The following is a 15,964-nucleotide window of genomic DNA, read 5'->3' as shown; positions in this document are numbered from 1 at the left end:
TCCTTTATAAGGTACTCAAAAATATTTATTGAATAAATGAATGAATTTTAGGATATTACAAAGATAGCTCACTATAAATCTAATTTTATTTTTCGAGAGAGAATTGAAGAGGGTACATTTTTTACACAGACCTATTTCTCAAGTATGTGAATGTATTTTTTGAAAGATACATTTGAAAGGAAGTTTTTTTGGTTATTCTGTTTATTTTCTTGCTTCATTGATTGCTTCCTTTCTTTACCTTTCTGTGACTCTTTAGTTTTGTTACAGTGATATACCCTATGGACTTTAAACTCTTTAAGTCTATTTTATTTGTACTTTCAAAAACTGTTTTAACCTTATGTTTACTTTAGCTTAGTGAATCCCTAGTACTCTGAGGACAAGCTGTTATCTGAGGTTGCATTAATTCATATATTTAACCCTTGCTTTGGGAAATCTAAGAAAAGAGACCCATTTAAGATACAATAACTTACCCAAAGGAGGAGGCTTTCCGTACCCAGTTCCAATCTGCTAATTTTGACTCACTAAAAGCAAAGTAATTTTGGGGCACTATTCTTTTGTCATTCATTGAAACATTACTCAATAGATGTCTAAATGTCTATGTTAGGTGTGCAAGGATAAAAACATGATGGAAAATCCCCTACCTCAAGAGATTTTTACATCGTAATCATGTTTTCCATATAAGGGAAGTACACAGAAATACTCAAAGTACAATGAAGTAGTTCAGTAAATGTAAGTCAGAATGTTCTAGAAAACTTCTATCGCATTTTAAAATAATCTTGCCAGGCACGGTGGCTTACGCCTGTAATCCCAGCACTTTGGGAGACCAAGGTGGGTGGATCACCTGAGGTCAGGAGTTCGAGACCAGCCTGGCCAACATGGCGAAACCCTGTCTCCACTAAAAATACAAAAAATTAGCCGGGTGTGGTGTGGGCACCTGTAATCCCAGCTACTCGGGAGGCTGAGGCAGGAGAATCACTTGAACCCCAGAGACAAATGTTGCAGAGAGCCAAGATCGCACCATTGCACTCCAGCCTAGGCAACAAGAGTGAAACTCCATCTCAAAAAAAAAAACAAATGCTAACAATATTCATACACGATAAAATCATTTTGGACCAGAAAGGATCATTGAATGTATTTAGTGTTCCATCTTTCACAGAGAAGGTAGAGATTTTAAATGCTAAATCTCAAAGCCAGTCTGATGCCAGTCTGACACACACACACACACACACACACACACACACACACACATCTGCCTATTACAACTAATACATTTATAATGGATCAGTTAGGCAGAAAATCTATGGGGGAAAGGAGCACTGAATTGAGAATTAGTAAATCTGGACACATATCAACTTTATTATTAAGAAGCTGTGCTATCTCCAAAAAATATTTAAACTGAGGCTTTAGTTTCCTCATGTCTTAAATAAAGCCTAGATATTCCTTAAGGTCCACTCTAGCTGCAAAATGTGAAAATATTAAGGTTCCGTTTGTGGATAGCTTTTCAGAGTTATGTTGAAATTCATCTCTATTATTAATGAAAGGCCAGCCAAGGAAATTGAAAGTCATTTCTGGTCTATTAAAAGTGACTTGGCAGCAGATTTCTTATCAACTTAAATGGTTAAACACATTTTGGTTATATAATTGTGAATATGTATTTGTGGGAGGAAGAAGAGTAAAATTTGGATAGACCCAGACTCGTCAAAAATGAGAAAAAGAATGAATGCACACATATGGCAATCATTGATTCCTATTGGCAAGTGTTAGAGCTAAAAATAAAGTGCTTTGTGATTGCTAGGAAATGGCTAGAGATAGTATTTGAAGCACCTTGATTTGTGAAGATTAGGAGGCTGTGAAGCCTTGTGCAACGGAATATCACAGACTACAAGGAATCACAGGACTGTCATGTTGTCCCAGTGCTTCTCCGTCATTTGAAATAAAAAAAAAAACAGGCTGCAAATCAGATAAATTCCATAATTGGCAATGTTCCTGTGACTACTCACCCCAGGGTAATCAGATTCAGAACAGACCTACACCTAACTCTTTGCATGGTAAATATCTGATTAGTTATGGGGATCTAACTACTGATTTAAAAATGGAAATGCATTTTGTTGTGTCTGTCGGTATGTGGCTGTGGCTGAATGAACTCAGTACATGGGTTAATTTAACAGTATTTAGTCACGTGCACTCTAGGAAGGGATTAAAGTGCAGTTTACACAATTTCTGACCTTCAGTCATTTTTGATTTTGCCTCTTGGAGATGTTTCTTTGTTTTTTAAAACTGAACTGTTAGTAAGCTAAGTGCTTACATCTGTCAATCAACATATTATGTAGCTATTACTTACCTTGAGGCACTTAACTTTCAAAAAAATAAAAGCTGTCTGTTTGTGGTATAGAACAACTCTCCCTGTGTTTTCTCTTAACCACTGCCCATGTTTTTAGGACCTCCTCTACTCTTTCCCATGAGATATTCCTCATTATTGCATATATTATAGTTTTGTTTAAATAACTGCATAATTATGTCATCGTTAGTGAAAGTTTTAATAACAGAAATATATGAAATGTCAAACTTGCCTCTTTTAAAAACAACTTTATAAAAATCATTTAAGATACTTACATCAACGATCAAGAAATCTAGCCAGCACCAGGCATTAGTGAAATACGTTTGAAATCCATAAGCAACCCATTTGAGAAGCATTTCCAGAATGAATATATAGGTAAAGACTTTGTCAGCATATTCTAGCATGGTTTTGATAGTCTTTCGCTGTTCAATGTATATATCTTCAAAGGCCTGTGAATCAAAAATATTTTATTTTACTTAAATGGCTTGCTTCAAATATTCTAAATATTTGAAAAAATTGCTTAGTATAATAGTGAGTACAAAACAATAATTTGATTATTGATATTTTACATTAACATTGCACATTAGACAAAATCTAAAGACTAAAACTAAGTGTGAAAATGCTGGCAAGGAAATGTCATGCCTTTAGTGATTTAGAATGTGCTTTCTTTCCTACTTCTCACCCCTAAGTCTCTATCTCAATTACTGCTACGAAGACATGCTTTTAATGAAGTAATATGAACTCAGAAATAACTAGAAGTTCTGTTAATGAGGGACAGAATTGGCCTATTCAAGCATTACTTTCTACAATTTCCTGAACGATCTGGCTTATTTTGAGAGAATAAGTTGATTATACATGTAAAAAAACCCTAAAATACACTTTTAGTCCATAAATGTTAATACAATTATTAGGGAAAACTGGATGGTATTTGACAGGGAAAGTAACGTGGTTACAGAATGTCTCTGCAAATGGTTGTCTCAGTGAGGAAAACATCTGTTAGATAAACACCAGATGAGAAATTCCATCTGGCTGTTTCATGGTGCTGATTTGTTCTGAACTGAATTTTACATCGTTAAACCTTGGGTGCCAAGCTCTGCAAGACACAGATATGCCTTTTCTTTTGATTCTGAAGCTCAGTGTTCGCATCTGGTAATTTTGGAGAATAAACTATTTCACCAGAATCTGATTCTTGCCAATATGCATTTCACTTACCAAAGCACCACTACTGAGAAGGATCATGAACACAATGAAAGTCTCAAACCAGTTGTGCTCAACAATGCTGTAGCAGGTTTTCCGAAGATTCCACCAGATCTTTCCTTTGCCTTCTTCTGTACTTACTTGACAGAATGGAAACTTTTTAATACATCCTAAAAATCAAATATACTTTATTTAAAAATATATTTTCATCTTAAATAGGAAAAAACAAACTTTCTTGTTCCTTCCCCACTCCACTTCCAGGTAATCATTTCATAGAGTAGCCATCTCCTTCATTTCCTAGGTATCTTCAGCATCCCTCCTGTATATTGAATTATTCTTAGACTTATATACTCAGCCAAGCCACCTACTTAGAATTTAAGGAAATATTTTATCTAGATTTGCTTAAGTAACAATGATTTCCTTCTTCACCACCAGTCAGGATTATTTTGCCTCAAGGCCATTGATGAAAATAGTCCAGGTGCATTTCTCAGGTTTGAGGCAAAACTACATGTTCTAGTTGTTTATTCATATTTTGATGTGATCCTGGGTTTTTACTTCTTTTCATGCACAGAAAATCTTGCTGTCTTCCCAGGCATCAACCACTGTCAATTTTCCGAAGCTAATTTATTTTTCAGCCTCAGTGCTTTTCTTAGTCACACCTATGACTCAGCTCGTCAGTCAGTATTTCCTTTCCCTTTGTCCTCCCCCTCCTAGCTTTCACATTATTTCTAACTCCCATCCACTCTTCTGCTGTAAGATTCTGAGCTACTACTCATCAGATTAAGTCCAATCACACTGAATAATAGATATTCATTGATTTGTGTGCAAGACACTATGCTGCTTTCTGTGAGAACAGCTATTGCTTTCCCTGGCAAACTCCACAACACAGCTACATCTCAAAACAGCTCTAGCCAGAGCACATTAACCACATTGGAACTATAAGGGAGGGAATGTAATTACTGTAGCATCTATAAATCAAATCACACCATTGCCAAGGAGTTCTACAGGGATTACAATATCAATGACATGACATTCTAGAATGCCATTTATCTCATAGGGTCAGCTTCCTCATGTTATAGAGAAAGAGAAAAAACAAAAAGACTGATCAGATCATTTTAATTGCCCAGGAATAGTCACTGCTGTAAGTATAATCCAGATATCTAGAGAGATTAACTTTTTACAAGAAAAAAAAAAAGGAAAATAAAGATAAACATGCCTTCACTATTTCTTTTAGATATTTTTCTTATTTAATTCAATTTATGTATTTATTTTGAGACAGGGTCTTGCTCTGTTGCCCAGGTTGAAGTGCAGTGGCATAATCATGGTTCACTGCAGCCTCGATTCCCTGCAAAAGCTCTGAGATACAGCTATAGCTGAGGTAGCAGTGACCACAGGCATGTACAACCATGTCCAGCTAATTTATTTTTTCTTTATTATTATTATTATTATTTATTTTTTTTTTTTTGTAGAGGCAAAGCCTTACTACATTTCCCAGGGTGGTCTCAAACTCCTGGGGTCAAGCAATCCTCCTACCTTAGCCTCCCAAAATTTTGGGGTTACAGGCATGAGCCACCATACCTCGTTTCATAAATATATTTTTTAAAAATGAGGCATATTCAGTCTCTGTAAGGAACAAGGGGAGATTGTATTTAATCACATTAGAGCTTGTTTACCTTCAGTAAAACAAGCTTCTGGTTTAAGGTCTTCTTCGGGTTCAATTTCAGCTTGTTCACCTTCTCGGGGTAGAGCAACATCAACTGTGCTTCCTTCAGATGAGCTGGTTGCATTTAATTTCTGGAAACAAAATCCCATTTCAAAGATGTGATTTTCCCCTCTTTTATTTAACTAACTGGGAAATACTGTGTCATTTTGTGAAAAAAAAAAAAAGGTAGTGATAGCATTTAACTCTATTAGCGTTACTGATCATTATGTACTAATAATTTAACATAAATCAAGACATACTATTCAAAATAATATGACTACTGACCTGAATCAGACAAAAAAATTTTAGACAACATTCAGTGTGGGTGGTCTGGAATGGATGGATTATACTGATTAACTTGTTTTATGATCTGCATTTGTATACGAATGCTATATGAACATAACTTAATACGTTAATATTGAGGCCAAGCCAAGAATAGTTGGATAAAGTGGTATGCTGACATCTAGTAATGATTATATTAACTAAAATACATCAAATCAAATTTTAATTTCCACCTCTTCAGATGGAAATTTTCAGAGGGCAAAGAATATTACCAGTTGTTTCTAAGTATTGTCCATGTTTCTATAATTTTAGAAAGGAAGAGCAGCACATTAACATGAGTCACAGTCATTATATTTCAACTTTGCGCTCTATTTTTCTCTGGCTTACATAATTTTCTTCTTATTTTACTAGAAGAAAAATGATGGATCTCTCTCTTTTTTTGAACTGCATAACTGAATTCAATACTTGCCAAAGAATTCTAAATGAAATGGAAATTTCTTCATAAATGGCACTGTCCAGAATCTCTATAGACTTTCATTAGGAGCACATTCTGAATTCAACGTGTGATCCGGCTGTGAATATTTCCTTTAACTAAATCATTGTGACATGACACATGGCTAGAAGAGCCACTGTAATATTACAAGAATAAATAATAAGTACTCTGAGATCACTTGGGAAGACAGGATTGTGCAATGTTTTATGAAAACAGATGCAAAGACATGACATACAGCACAACCTAGATAATGTAAAGCTTTTATGATGAAAGAATAGTGCATGGACATGTTAATGGTTTCAAAGCCCCCATTAACTTTGGTAGCTGAGTGTTAGGGTCACTCTGCCAAAGCCTTCTGAGAGAGTTACTGTGTTATTTTTTAAAAGGCCATAAACACAGTTCACGTTGGGGAAATTTGGCTCAAAATTCCTGACTTAATGAAGACATAATGCAAATGTAGTTTAATATTTTACAATGTGAACTAATTAAAGGGTAGTATCCAGATGACACTTTCTGTTGTGTTACTTTAAAGGTGATATTAACCTGATATTAGCCATCTCCAAATATATATATTATGAAAATTACTTCACGTAAAAATACAATTTTTTAGTACAGTACCTCCTAGGCTGGAGTATGGTAAATAGAGAAGCTAGGCCATCACTTCTGGCTGATAGTTATTAGGGTCATGATAGCACAAACTTTTTTTTTTTTTTTACCATTAATTTCCTCTACATTATAGAGAGGTGGGAAAGCCAAGACATCTTCTCCTCTCCTAGGATTTTTCTGCTTCTTATAGCCAGGATATTTTTATACATTTAAGAAAGACCTAGGAAAATTACTGCTCGGTAGAATTGCAGCAGCTTCTGGTGTAACTAAGAAAATACTGGATAATTGTTTGGTCTCAGCCACTAACTTTTTCTTCCAATTTCACTGGTAGTTTATGGGTTAATTACTATGACTTTTGATGAGTGGCAGCCATAATATCCACTTTACAAGTAATAACAATAAGAAACCAATGTATCTGAGGTTAGTTATAGAAAGTTTCATTTTTTTTGTCCTCTTGTCTAATCCAAACTTAATGATTTCTGAGCCTCATCATAGTAAAGCTCAACCTCCTCTTATGAAGCCATTCTTGCATGATTTTCTTCATGCTAAATTTTATAGAGCATTTAATCTACTATACTTGTTTCCTTTGACCAAATATTCTCCTAAATATATGAACATATTTACATACATCTATGTATATACACACATGTATACCAACTACATACACACACACATATATATACCAAAAGATCCAGTATATCACCAAGTATAGAACAGACACTGAATAGTTATGTTGGGTTCACGAAGAGTGAATCAATAAACGTTTGAATATCTTTTAATGTCACTTTATAGAGTGAATTATAGTCTTTAGATAATTCTATCTCTCCATTTTGATCTATAACTCAAGTCTGGTCCTGACAGAGTCTATCTAATTATATTAGAAAATGCATTTTCTTATTAAATAGGAATTATTTAATAAAAAATAATATGTTAATAATAAAAAAGTAATTATACATGTATACACACACACGTACTTTTCCATTTGAAAACTTTAGAAAATATACTCACCCTTCACTTCCCATGTTACCACTGCTAATATAATTGTGAGATGTTTAATTTTTCACATTATAATTCTTCCATGTATTCTGTAGGTGTCTTATGTTTAATACAAATATATACATATTTAAAACAAACCCTTTACAGCACAAGTCCTAATAGCCACTAACCTGAATGACAATGGAATCAATCGTTTACACATATGGACCTCCTGGTGTATTTTTTGTTATTGGGAAGGTCATTAGATTACATATATTTGTGAATGTGGTTAAGTTTTTGGATATAAATAATCTCTATTCTAATAGCTCTGAAGGTTATGCATTTATACATCTTAAGGTAGAGAAGGACAGTGATCACAGTTCACTTCTCTTCTCCTGGCATTGTGAGGCACAACATATCTGTTGACAATGGACAAGGAAAAAACCCTGCCACCATTCTACTATTGATTGTCCAAGGAGTAGAACCCATTTCATGGAGAATTGCTTTACACTTATTCCAGAGATTTTCTGATTATAAAGATAATCTTTCAGGCTCTGGAAAGTCCCTCAAGGAATGCTCAGAGGGAATCTTGGCAAAGCTTTTGCAAGCTCCCAGGACCCTCATGAACCAAAGCTTAGAAAATCGTAAGTTAGTTTTCATTTCACTAAAAAGTGTTTTATGGGAGGCTTCCTTATCTATGAAGGTTGACATAAAGTCAGCTTTCCCAAGTTGAAGAATCTGACTCAGTCATGTTTTAATCTCTCTCTCTCTCTTTTTTTTCCCCGCCTTGGGACAGGGTCTCACTCTGTGGCCCAGACTGGAGTGCTGTGGCATGATCATGGCTCACTGTACCCTCAACCTCCCAGACTCCATCGATTCTCCCATCACAGCCTCCCAAGTAGCTGGGGCTATAGGTGCATGCCACCGTGCCTGGCTGATTTTTATTTTTATTTTATTTTATTTACTTATTTATTGAGACGGAGTCTTGCTCTGTCACCCAGGCTGGAGTGTAGTGGCGCAATCTGGGCTCACTGCAAGCTCCGCCTCCCGGGTTGACGACATTCTCCTGCCTCAGCCTCCCGAGTAGCTGGGACTACGGGCGCCCGCCACCATGCCGGGCTAATTTTTTGTATTTTTAGTAGAGACAGGGTTTCACTATGTTAGCCAGGATGGTCTCGATTTCCTGACTCCGTGATTCGCCCGCCTCGGCCTCCCAAAGTGCTGGGATTACAGGCATGAGCCACCGCGTCCGGCCGACCTGGCTGATTTTTAATTTTTTTGTAGGGATAGGGTTTTGCCGTATTGCCCAGCCTGGTCTCAAACACCTGGGCTCAAGTGATTCATCCACCTTGGCCTCCCAAAGTACTGAGATTATAGGTATGAGCCACTGCACCTCGCCAATTTAATCTTATTAGTCAGAAATGCTACTACATTATTTTTTAATGCCCTAGGTCACATATTTATCATAGGAAAGTACCTGTGTTTTAATTCTATGAAGTTATGAAAATATTGCATCAATTATATAAAATTTCTGAAGTTATGCATTTACCTATATTTATAAATTAAATTGTGAATCACATTCTTATTAAATTACATCAACTTACCAATTATGATCTACTACCTGATATGCTTTAGTCACTGGATACATAAAGAACTTTACTGCAGTATTTTTAAATCATTAATTTACACCCTGAAAAACTATATAAGCATTTTAAATTGTATACATTTATAAAATACATATCTATACTATATACATAATTCTATACACTGATGTAGTCTAAATAATCTAAACATTTTTCTAATTAAGTTCAACACTTTGGCATTCACATTCTAGTCAAGGGTGGTTTGTGATACATCTTATTTTATAGTCATAACCAAAATGACCTTCAAATTTGTTTAAAAGCATATAACTGATTGAAAAGCAAGTGACCAATAAATATAAAGAATAACTTACTTTCTTTATATTGCCATAGCTGTGATACTACAATGATATAAAAAAAGCAAAGAAACCTGAAATTAAATTTACCATATTAAGGAACTCGATGACTATACTAAATAACTAAATTCATACTTGTTCTGAAGTAGTTAGAAAAATATAATTGGGCATATAGGCATAATAATAGAAAGCTTCCATATAAAACCACATAGTACAAGTTCAAACTTGTTTTCTTGTACTATTTTCTCCCTACTCCTCCAATATTTTATGGCACTTAAAGGTTAAATTCTTCCATCCCTTGTAGAAACGACTGCGTCTACAGAGGGATGATGGCTTATGCTCTACAAATGCACGCTGGAAAGCAGGTTTTAAGATGCAACATTCTCCAGGCCTAATTCAGTCACAGAAAACATGCCTGGCTGTAGCAGAAGCCTGGCGCAATGCTGTGGAAGCCGCACGCTGATCCAAGAACCATGTCCTCAAAGACATGGTACCTGAATATGAAGTTTTCAAGAAGGTTAACTACAAATACCACTCACAGGAATGAATGGGTTATTTCAACATAGGAAACAATAGAGTTAACACCCGAAAAAGGCCATGAGACCATTCCCCGCTGCTCAATAGCGTGACCTTATATAGAAATTCCCCCATATGACAAATATTGCTCTTGATTTTTATCCAATTAAATAATGAAATTTAACTTTCAGAGATGAAAGAGAATGTTAGCAACTGGCCTACTTCCACTGAAATGCGCTCACATTTCATTTATTTTCAGTCAGCTATCAAATATTTGACTCTCACAAACTGCTGTATGACTCAAGAGGCAAAATAAAAGATTCAGCCATTACAGATTGCCTTTAAAATCTAGCCATTTCTCTAAAAAAGTTGTGGATTTTTGTCTTGCTAGTAGAAGAGGAAAGTTTTGGCCATACACACTATCAGGGCCTTAGTCTGATCTTTTGGATATGCATAACCATATCTGGACTTACGATATTTCACATGAAAAACAGACAGCCACACAGTGAAGCCCTTAGGTTGCTTGTCCTAGGTGGGAAGAACAAGGCCAGTAGCTTTTTTTTTTTTTTTTTTTTTTTTTCACGATCTCTTATCGAAAGATTAAAAATATGAACCACCACCATCTGGTTTGCCTGGACATATATTAAATGTACAACATCCCCGGAGCTCCTTTTATTTTTAAAATAGCCTGAATAAGAACATGGTATGTGAAACTGAAAATCATTATGCTGTAGTTGAAGAGTAGGGTAAAAGAGCATCAAAAAGGAAAAAGAAAAAGGCCATTTGTTTTCAGAAAGGATACAAAAGTATTCATCTGAACGAGCCTTATTATTTTTTTTTTTTCAGCAGAAGTACACTAAAGCACCAAGACCATCTTTAAAGGTTGAGATGGGTTTAAAATGGCTATTCACACACCCATCTGCTCCTCTCAAAGAACTGCCTCACATTCAGTTTCACAAAGAACATTTGGAAGACACTGGCCATGTAACAGAGAAACTGAAAGCTAGAGTCATTATTGCATTGCTTTCCAAATTCCAAAAACAGCACAAAGCCTTTTCCAGAAGGGCATGTGCTCCGGACCTTAGTCAAACATCTACTTTCAAAGTTTCCATAAAGACTCTGAAAAGGAGGGAATCCTGTTACAAACATGGCGTAAATAATAATATGCCAGTATTATTTAATTCTATTCTGCTTGTGAAAAAAAAAGAAAAAGAAATCAGATTTTCTTCAATGACTAATAATGTTGTTTTATTCTAAATCTAAAAATTTGGTGCTGAATAAAAATTGCATAAATCACCATGGACTGTATCTTTGTTACTATTTTCCATAGATAACTTTATGTCTGAATTTTTTTTTTTTTTTTTTTTTGCATTTTGCAACTAATTCTCAATTATCCCTAGGGAAAATAAGAGTATGTATAAATTAAACCCAGAGACAACCCCAAACTAATTAGATACTCCTTGTCACCAGAAGCCCTGAAAACTGCCCAATATTTACAAACTCTTTACTTTTGCTTCAAAATTTCCCTCCCAGAACCCGCACTCTGGCTGAGATTCCAGTAAGCAATGGAGAAAGTTGAGTCAATAGAATAAAATGAAAGCTCAGTAAGTCACAAATCTACAATGATCTTGGGAGATGCCCTTTACCCCTCACAAAACTAAAATTAGTGATTAAAAACTGAAAATAGTAAATTTTCCAAGTCTCTTTTTTGCCTGGTCAGTTTTGGGTAGAACATTTAGGGAGAAATTAACATAGATCATGGAAATTTCAAATAAAAAATGGGTACACTAGGCCAATTACTTAATGATCAAGATGTAATGAATTTTCATCCCATATATCATGAAGCTTTCTTTTTTAAGTTACTTTACAATGATCACTATGGTTTTGCAGACATAACTGTTCTTAACCTACATGAAAATCCAAGATATGTGTTGCCCAAATGCATACAGACTATGGCCCTTCATCTCCAAACCTCAAGATCACCCATCACCCTATTCTTTTTTTCCTTTTTTCTTTCTTTCTTTTTTTCCTTTTTTTTACAGAACCTTTTCCCCAAAACATGAAAGCAAACATTTTCATCTGGAGCACATGAATTGGATAGATTGAAAATTATATTCATAGATCTGAATATAATGATCTGAAAATGGCAGTACTATCAGAAAAAAAAAAACCCATGAGGCTTATTTTGGTAATACAATTTACTTATAAAGGCTGAATCAACAACAAAAAGTTGTGGTCTTATTTTAATGAAATAAAAGCAGAGAAACAAAAAAATGCATGCCCTCCTACATCCCTGACTATATTGTACCATAAACATTCCTATCATGTTTTAAAATAGATATTATAGATCCTATAGAGCATGCAATTGATTTTAAAAGGCTAAAGACTAAATTAGAAAACCCATTAGCAGAATTAAATATGATGTTGGGATTGCCCATCTCGCCTGACCATGCTGTGATGTGTCACACGATTCAGCAGAGAGCAGCTGGGCAAGTCTAGCACTTCCTTGCCATGGCAGGGGAAGGAACATAGCTGAGTAGCATGCAGGCCAGTCAAAATTCATTTAGAACGTGATTATACATGTATAACTTGCTTGGGTAACCTGGGTAAAAGTGGTGGCACGAGCCTCTGGCTGGTTAAAAAACACCAGAGCTGCATTCTTGATGGCTCCAGCTTGATTTTACTCCTGTGAGAAGTAAGAATGGTAAGCGGTGAAGGTCACAGTATGATATTGCTAGATTGTGTTTGGAATTCAACTTCAAATATGATTGTTAAAAGCATTTATTCTATATCTTTCACTTAGGAAGACAAACCAATAATCTTTTAAGAATTAAATTGTAAAAATTCATAGTTATATAAGTATTTCAAGAAATCATGATTATGAGAACTTAAAAAATATAAAAACAAAGAAATTCTACATTAGAGCGTCTCAAAAAGATTCGTATAATTCCAAGTTTTTGCAATATTAAAAAAAAAATCACTATTTTGAAATCCATGCCTTCAATTTCCTGACCTTTTTTCATGCAAAAGTTTGTATTTGCTTCCATACCAGCCTATTTATGTTAGTGGTATTCATATATACAGATATATACACACACATATATAACAGCAATTCCTATGTTTATCTCTAAAATCTTCTAGGGATCATTTCTCTTTAGCTGCACTAGTCAGGTATCCTTTATTAGGAAAATGAACAAAAGAAATACAGTAACTGGAGTTTTCAAATACCATCTAAATTAATGATTAATTTACTGTCTCCTCTTCAAGTAGACATTTCATGAAATCTTTTTAGTGAAAAATGTATAACTCTGGTGGGTTTAACTTATATGAGCGCTTCCTTTATTAGCAAAGAGGAAGGATATTCTGTGCTCTGCAGAGTAAAGTTCAATGTTCTCTTGCTACTTGTGTCAAAAACCTAAGAAACATGAACCAAAATGTCACTTTATGGATATGTTATTTTAAATGTGTTCATGTGTGTGTGTGATACCTATTAAAAAGGAATAACCCAGCCAATGTAAGTGTGCACCTGAAGTGTGCTAGCAGCTTTTGGAAATTTCAAATAAAAAATGCACTTTGCTAGAATTCATCTAATCTGCTCTATAATATTAGAACATGCTGGTATTGGCTTTTTATTTTAAAAACTATCTGCTTTTTATCTTGTGTGTGAGCATGTATGAGAGTTGCCCTGTTACTTTTTTGGTGGGTTTTTAAAGTATTCATTTGACTAAATCATTCACATAAAATTTATTGTTGGATGAATTTAATATTACTGTGCAAGATAATTTGAAATTTTATTCTAGCTTTATAAAAATACATACCTTTATATTTATTTAATGATTTTCCCACTAACTTATTTATATATTTTAAATAATTTCTTTACATTTTGTAATTGAATTCTATGTATTCAAAATTTAGCTTGGAAGAGGATAAAGTAGTTATTACAATCACCCTAGAAGACCTTTTTGTTCAGGTAAGAAATGTTTTCCAGGATTACATAACCAGGGAGAGATTTACATCTTGTTATTCTAAATTTATGATGTTTAAACCATTAAAAAGACATGATAATGAGCAGTCATTTGAAATATCTGTGGTCATTATGAAATTTTTAAAGTAGTTTGGAAACCAACTGTTCGGTAGGAGGAAATTAAGATATTTACTTTCCATAAATCTGATGTCAAAAAATTCTGTGGTATTAATCTAGAAAAAGTTTTTCTGCCTTTTAGCTTTTCTGCCTCTTTTTGACCCCAAGTTTTTATGCTACTTTGTCTCTAGTTTTCTCTTTTTTCTTTCACTTTATAATTACTTATTTGATGAGCTCCTTCATTTTCAGGGAATCAGGTAATTATAAAATCTGCATTATCAAACATTTTACCTTATTTTTGAACCCTGACCTCTGACTCAGACTGTTTCCCAACACTGATGCTTCTAATTCAGTATATCCCAATTGAACTCCTTTTCCAACATAAACCAGGTAGCCCTTTTTAAAGGCCATTTCAGAAAGTGGCATTGCTGTTTTTCCATTTTCCCAGATTCTTTAGTAGGTTTCTCAGGTTGCCAATGAGTCTCAATTCTCATTACTTATTACCCTAGCTGAGAATTTTATCACCTCATTGCTATCGAATGATTATCACCACATTCCCCAAGATAATCTTTCTTATCTTTCACTCTAAACTGTTTTACTCTTTGATGTCAAATTAACGTTCTTAAAACAGCACTTTCCTATTGCCTTCCCCTACTTCAGAACAGAAAATAGCTCCCTATTAACTCCAAACTCTGTGGCTTACTTTAAAACTTTATAATCTGAAACTACCTCACACATTCAAACATATTTTCCACTATATATTCAACCAATACTTACCTCTGTAGATTATCACTGCATGATAATCTGCAATAATAACCCTAAACTCTCTTTAATACCAAGCTCACTGTCAGCTCCAGCTTTCCTTTAGTAAGCTTCAGCATTTTGCTTTCTGTTAATCTATATTGACCCAAACTTTGAGGCCTATTTCAATTTTATCTCTTCCATTTAGCAATGACTCTTGCTGTCCTCAATATCTATAGCCTCATATGCAACCTGACAGGATTAAACTTTTTAATGGGTCTTTAATGATTTCATGAGTTCATGTTAGCTTACTCAAACATGTTGAGATTTCCTTGAAGGAGAGTTTTGTTATAGAGCTCTTCTTCACCTCTAGCATCCAGCAGATTGCTGAATTCACAAAAAGTGCTCAGTAAGTTCTTGTTAATTGACTGGTATTGCTTCTTACATAAATTCATACCAAGTGATCGGAAATAAAATTAGAGTTGAATTCTTAGTTTGTCAGAATGAGCAACATAAATTAGAATTGAACTCACTAAGCAGACTTTAAATGGAATTCAGAGAAAAAAATCACTACCTAATTTTGTAGGTATTTTACCTTTTTCAAAATATTTTCCAATTTATTATCATACTATCTTTCAGCAACTCTAAAATACCTGAAAAAACTCAGGAAGCTATGAGTTGTAAGATTGTCAGTTACCTATTATAAGGATTTCAGATCAAATTTTGTTGATACGCTTATTTACAAAAAAGAGTTCCAAAATATGCTCACAAAATCATACATTGTTGGTTTGGTTCCCACTGTGTCAACATTATACCCTCAAGCTAAAACGTGTCTTTTATAACTCCATCTGTACTAGACTTACTTTGTATTCATATATTAAATGTCTATATATAAATAATAGTAAAGAATTTTAATCCTCTTTTCCACAACACAGAATTGAAGAATTAATACCATTACTACTATGATAGAAACTTAAGAATACTAATCATGCAGTAGGATGATTAGTTTCCTTCCTTCCTTCCTTCCTTCCTTCCTTCCTTCCTTTCTTTCTCTTTCTTTCTTTCTCCTTCCTTCCTTCCTTCCTTCCTTTCTTTCT

The 15,964-nt window shown here is 34.4% G+C and overlaps 1 protein-coding gene across 1 annotated transcript in view; it reads right to left on the bottom strand.

The window, feature by feature from the left end:
• SCN3A (sodium channel, voltage gated, type III alpha subunit) overlaps positions 1–15,964 on the bottom strand; it is a 95,954-nt gene that overhangs the window by 22,738 nt on the left and 57,252 nt on the right. The window contains exons 19-21 of the mRNA XM_011990994.1: positions 5,209–5,329; positions 3,551–3,705; positions 2,614–2,787 (exon numbers count right to left, since the gene is read on the bottom strand). Coding sequence (XP_011846384.1) covers positions 2,614–2,787; positions 3,551–3,705; positions 5,209–5,329 — 450 coding nt within the window. The remainder of the gene's footprint in view (positions 1–2,613; positions 2,788–3,550; positions 3,706–5,208; positions 5,330–15,964) is intronic.

This window comes from Mandrillus leucophaeus, unplaced genomic scaffold (genome assembly GCF_000951045.1).
Source record: "Mandrillus leucophaeus isolate KB7577 unplaced genomic scaffold, Mleu.le_1.0 Scaffold389, whole genome shotgun sequence".
NCBI lineage: Eukaryota > Metazoa > Chordata > Mammalia > Primates > Cercopithecidae > Mandrillus > Mandrillus leucophaeus.
Note: the sequence above shows the minus strand (reverse complement) of the source record. Positions and strands in the feature narration are given on the sequence as shown.